This window comes from Sinocyclocheilus grahami, unplaced genomic scaffold (genome assembly GCF_001515645.1).
Source record: "Sinocyclocheilus grahami isolate Dianchi unplaced genomic scaffold, SAMN03320097.WGS_v1.1 scaffold2732.1, whole genome shotgun sequence".
NCBI classification, from domain to species: domain Eukaryota; kingdom Metazoa; phylum Chordata; class Actinopteri; order Cypriniformes; family Cyprinidae; genus Sinocyclocheilus; species Sinocyclocheilus grahami.
The window spans coordinates 14,335-19,603 of record NW_015507910.1 but is presented as its reverse complement, the minus strand read 5'-3'; the positions used below and the strand labels follow the sequence as shown (position 1 = coordinate 19,603).

The 5,269-nt window shown below is 40.4% G+C and overlaps 1 protein-coding gene across 1 annotated transcript in view; it reads right to left on the bottom strand.

Moving 5' to 3' along the window:
* Positions 1-4,916, bottom strand: part of LOC107575569 (uncharacterized) — a 7,817-nt gene extending 2,901 nt beyond the window's left edge. Inside the window, exon 1 of the mRNA XM_016261923.1 lies at positions 4,856-4,916. Within this exon, the coding sequence (XP_016117409.1) occupies positions 4,856-4,916 (61 nt within the window). The remainder of the gene's footprint in view (positions 1-4,855) is intronic.
* Positions 4,917-5,269: the final 353 nt, after the last annotated feature.

Below are 5,269 nucleotides of genomic sequence, written 5' to 3'. Positions count from 1 at the left end.
ATTTGAAAAATAATGTGTTTTTTGAACATTAAAGCATGTCAACATATTCTGTTACACCAAATACACAAAATAATGATCTTTAAAAAAGCATCATATGACCCCTTTAATAATTTAAGAGATGAAGTCTGCGACACTGACTTATCATCTCCGCAGTAGTGATGCACCTTGTTTCATACGGATTACATAATCTGAGAATATTTGTCTTCCATTTGAATTGGTTCATTTGAAAGTAGACATTTCACTCTCTATAGATATATTTTTTATGTCTGTAAGGCAAAGATATACATGGAATTTCGAGCTCAAGTTCACAGACCGAGACGGCAGAAAGTGCATCCTGTTTGCTTTCATTATTTTACAAAAGTGTGTTTTGTTGTTATTGTGAGTGCACACAAATAAACGTAGAGTCTTTACACATTTGAAAGATGTATTACTCTTATCTGAATGACCAAAATTATGGAGTAGCCTATTTTAAGAGCAAGTGACCGCACCGGCGCCTCCATCTGTCCTGCAGTGAGCGAGCTACTGTTCAGCTTCTACACTGCACACAAACACAATAGCGCACATTTCTCCAAGTTAACATTAGATTGAGCAGACATGTAAAGTTGCTAATACTAACATATTTCAGATGATAAGCCATATCTGAGGTCGATGAATGATAGGCGAGCGTTTGGATGTCCTGCCTGATGTACTGTATTACCATAGACTAGCCGGTCTGTCCATCACAAACTGCGTGACTTCGCCTGTGGATTTATTTATTTATTTATTTTTAATGCGACTAAGTGACAAATAAAATTTTGGTCAACCAAGCCTCTTCTGGTCGACTAACGATTAGTTGACTATTGGGGTCAGCCCTAGAATTTATCCCCTATCGTATTCTACAACAAAAACAATCAGAGCGCCTTGTTATCACTAGTTTTATTTTAAGTCCTCTGTTAACCTATAGCCTGTTAGCATCGCCAGAGTGGTTGCCGCTTATCTCGCTTACATTGCTAATACTCTATTCACACACATTACCATTGTTTTGCTCACTGTTGCTTGCTTTAATGGTGGATGTGTGTCTACCTTTGAGTGCAGGTGAGGACCAGCTCGAGCTGGGGGCCGTGGAGAAGCAGATCTGCGACCTGGTGGAGAAGCAGGCCCAGCTGAGGGAGTGGAGAGCCGCGCTCGAAACATCCCGGGCTGACGCTCACAAGACCGGGGTATGTATACAGCACCCTGCTAACACTCCCACAACCTCGACTCCGTGTGCTTCTCTGCAAAGGCCCGGTGCACCCAGGATGCGATCTTCCCAGATGTCCTTCACTCCGGCGCCAGGACACCACAGACCCTGGGTGCACCTGCAGCGGAAGACGTGAGCTAGGCCCCGGGCGAGGACATCTCCCCCTCCGCCACCTCTGGTCTTCAAGATCTCCACCCGGAACTGCTTCGCACCCCTCCGCGATGCTGTGATCGTCGGAGACACCATTGTTCGGCACGTCCGTGCTACGTTAGCTGAAGGTAAAGTGCACACTCACTGTTTCCCTGATGCTCGTCTTCTCGATGTTTCTGCGCAGATACCCGCGATCCTGAAGGGCGACGAGAGCATCGGAGCGTTCGTGCTGCATGCAGGGGTTAACGACACCAAGCTGCGGCAGACGGAAACACTGAAGAGGGACTTCAGGAGCCTGATCGAGACCCGCAATGACGATCATCATGTCAGGACCGCTTCCAATGTATCGCCGAGGACACAAAAGGTTCTGTAGATTTTGCTTTAAATGAATGGTTATGGTCATGGTGTAAAGAACAGAAACTGCTCTTTATTAATAATTGGAATCTTTTCTGAGAGAGACCTAGGCTTTTTCATGCTGATTGCGGATTGCACCCCAGCAGAGTTGGAGTAGAGCTCCTGTCGGACAACATCTCCAGGACGCTACGCTCCATATGACTAGTAAGCCAATTCTCAAGTAACTGCCATGATGGCTGAAATAAAGTTTGGGCTCCTAAACATTAGATCACTCTTACCCAAAGCAGTTATTGTAAATGAAATGATCACCGATAATCGTTTTGATGTACTCTGCTTGACTGAAACCTGGCTAAAAGCTAATGATTATATTGGTCTAAATGAGTCTACTCCACCAAGCTACTGTTATAAGCATGAGCCCCGTCAGACTGGCCGTGGCGGCGGTGTTGCAACAATATATAGTGATATTCTCAATGTTACTCAGAAGACAGGATACTCATTCAAATTACTTCTGCTTAATGTTACACTGTCAGATATGCAAACCAGATCTCTCCTATCTCTTGCTCTGGCTACTGTGTATAGACCACCAGGGCCATATACAGATTTCCTAAAAGAATTTGCAGATTTCCTCTCAGACCTATTAGTATATGTTGATAAAGCACTAATTTTCACAGATTTTAACATTCATGTTGATAATACAAATGATGCATTAGGACGTTTACTGACCTAATAAACTCTTTTGGAGTCAAGCAAAACCTCACCGGGCCCACTCAACATTTTAATCATACACTAGATTTAACTATATTGCATGGAATTGATCTTACTGATAATGGTATTGTACCTCAAAGTGATGATGTTACTGACCATTTCCTTGTATCGTGCATGCTGCGTATTACTGATATTAACTATATGGCTCCGCGTTATCGTCCGGGCAGAACTATTGTTCCAGCCACCAGAGACAGATTCACAAATAACCTGCCTGATTTATCTCAACTGCTCTGTGTACCAATAAGTACACATGAACTAGACTAAATGACTAGCAACATGGGCACTATCTTCTCTAATACATTAGAAGCTGTTGCCCCCATCAAATTGAAAAAGGTTAGAGAAAAACGTACTGCGCCATGGTACAACATTAATATCCATTCTCTCAAGAAAAAAAATTTGTAGTCTTGAGCGCAAATGGAGAAAAACTAGCTTGGAAGTTTTTAGAATTGCGTGGAAAAACGGTATGTCCAGCTATAGACAGGCTCTAAAAGCTGCCAGGGCCGAGCATATCTACAAACTCATAGAAAATAACCGAAACAATCCAAGGTTTTTATTTAGCACAGTGGCTAGATTAACAAATAACCAGACGCCACCCGATCTAAATATTCCCTCACAGTTTAATAGTAATGACTTTATGAATTTCTTCACTGATAAAATAGATAACATCAGAAATACAATAACAAATGTAGATTCTACAGCGTCTAGTACTTCAGCTCCATTTATCGCACCCAAAGATAAACTGCAGTGCTTTACAACTATAGGACAGGAAGAGCTAAATAAACTTATCACTGCATCTAAACCAACAACATGCCTGTTAGATCCTGTACCCACTAAATTACTGAAAGAGTTGTTACCTGTAGCAGAAGAACCGCTTCTCAATATTATTAACTCGTCGTTATCTTTAGGTTACGTCCCAAAACCATTCAAGCTTGTGGTTATTAAGCCTTATATTAAGAAACCACAACTAGATCCTAGTGAACTTGCAAATTACAGACCCATTTCAAATCTTCCGTTTATGTCTACAATTTTAGAAAAAGTTGTGTCTGCTCAATTGTGCTCCTTCTAAAAAAAATTAACTTAAATGATTTTAGCAAATGGCTGCAATATAACAAAGAGTGAAAAATTTAAGGGGGTCTGAATACTTTCCGTACCCACTGTATATCTCAACAAGACCAGATGAAACTTCTAAATTATCTAAGCTATCAGAGTGTATTAAAAATGTTAAAGATTGGATGACCAATAATTTTCTCCTATTGAATTCGGATAAGACAGAGATATTACTTATTGAACCAACAAGCAGTACACAGAATCTCTTGGATTACAATTTGCAACTAGATGGATGTACTGTTACTTCCTCTACAGTCAAAAATCTGGGTGTTATGTTAGACAGCATCTTGTCTTGTTATCTTGTTATTAAAAAATATAATATTTCCCATGTTACAAAAACAACATTCTTCTATCTTAGAAACATTGCCAAGTTACGAAACATGTTATCTGTTTCTGATGCAGAAAAGCTAGTTCATGCATTCATGACCTTTAGACTGGACTTTTGTAATGCACTGCTAGGTGGTTGTCCTGCATCTTCAATAAACAAGCTACATGTAGTTCAAAATGCAGTGGTTAGAGTCCTTACCAGGTCAAGAAAAAATTATCACATTACCCCAATTTTACAGTCTCTGCAATGGCTTATAAAATATTATTACTTACCTACAAGGCCCTTAGCTCCTGCGTACCTAACTAGTCTTCTACCACGCTACAATCCATCACGCTCCCTAAAGTCACAAAACTCTGGACTTTTGGTAGTACCTAGGATAGCAAAGTCCACTAAAGGAGGTAGAGCTTTTTCGCATTTGTCTCCCAAACTCTGGAATAGCCTTCCTGATAACGTTCGGGGTTCAGACACACTCTCTCTGTTTAAATCTAGATTAAAGACACATCTCCTTGGCCAAGCATTCAAATATTGCATCTCATAATCTTGTACTGCATAGATCTGATCAAATGCACATTATTATTTGTGCTTGCTTTGAACAGCAGCTACGCTAATTATGATGACCGAACACCTGAGAAGAGATGATGCAAACCCCTCAGAGGACCTCAGATGATGCCAACCCTGAAACAACATAAACTACCAAATTTTGCTAGAAGTTTTATTGCAGCATATGATTCAACACATATGTTCATAATCTTTTTGATTATGTCATTAACTGAATTTTACCATACATTTCTGCCATATGTACATCAATTTGACAGTCACCACTGATGTTAAACTTAATTTTCTGTAAAGCTGTTTTGCAACAATTTGTACCGTGAAAAGCGCTATACAAATAAACTTGAATTTAACTGAATTGAAAGTAGGAAGGTGTTTACCTGTGAGAATTGAAGAGAGAATGATCAGTCCCAGCAGACACAGATCACACTTATCAGCCATCTTCTCTTTCTGCCAGTCGTTCCAGATCCTCAGCAGATTCTACAGTTGAGATGTTGAGACTGATACACAATTCAACCTGCTAAAAGAAAAAAAGAGGAACTGCCAACAGAGTTCATTCCCATCAGTCTAATCTGGGTTGAGGGTTGATCTCTCCTTTACTGTGGTCAAACTAACTGAGTTCTCACACTCAGCAGTAACATGTTTCCAAACCTCAACAGTGAGATCACCGCTCTGAAAACACTGCAGGAAACATGTAATGTCACACTAGGTGCAAAGCTTACCACCTTGAGCCATCTTGCTCAATTTAAACTAGACAAACAGTTCTGCAAAGATGTGAATACAATACACAGACT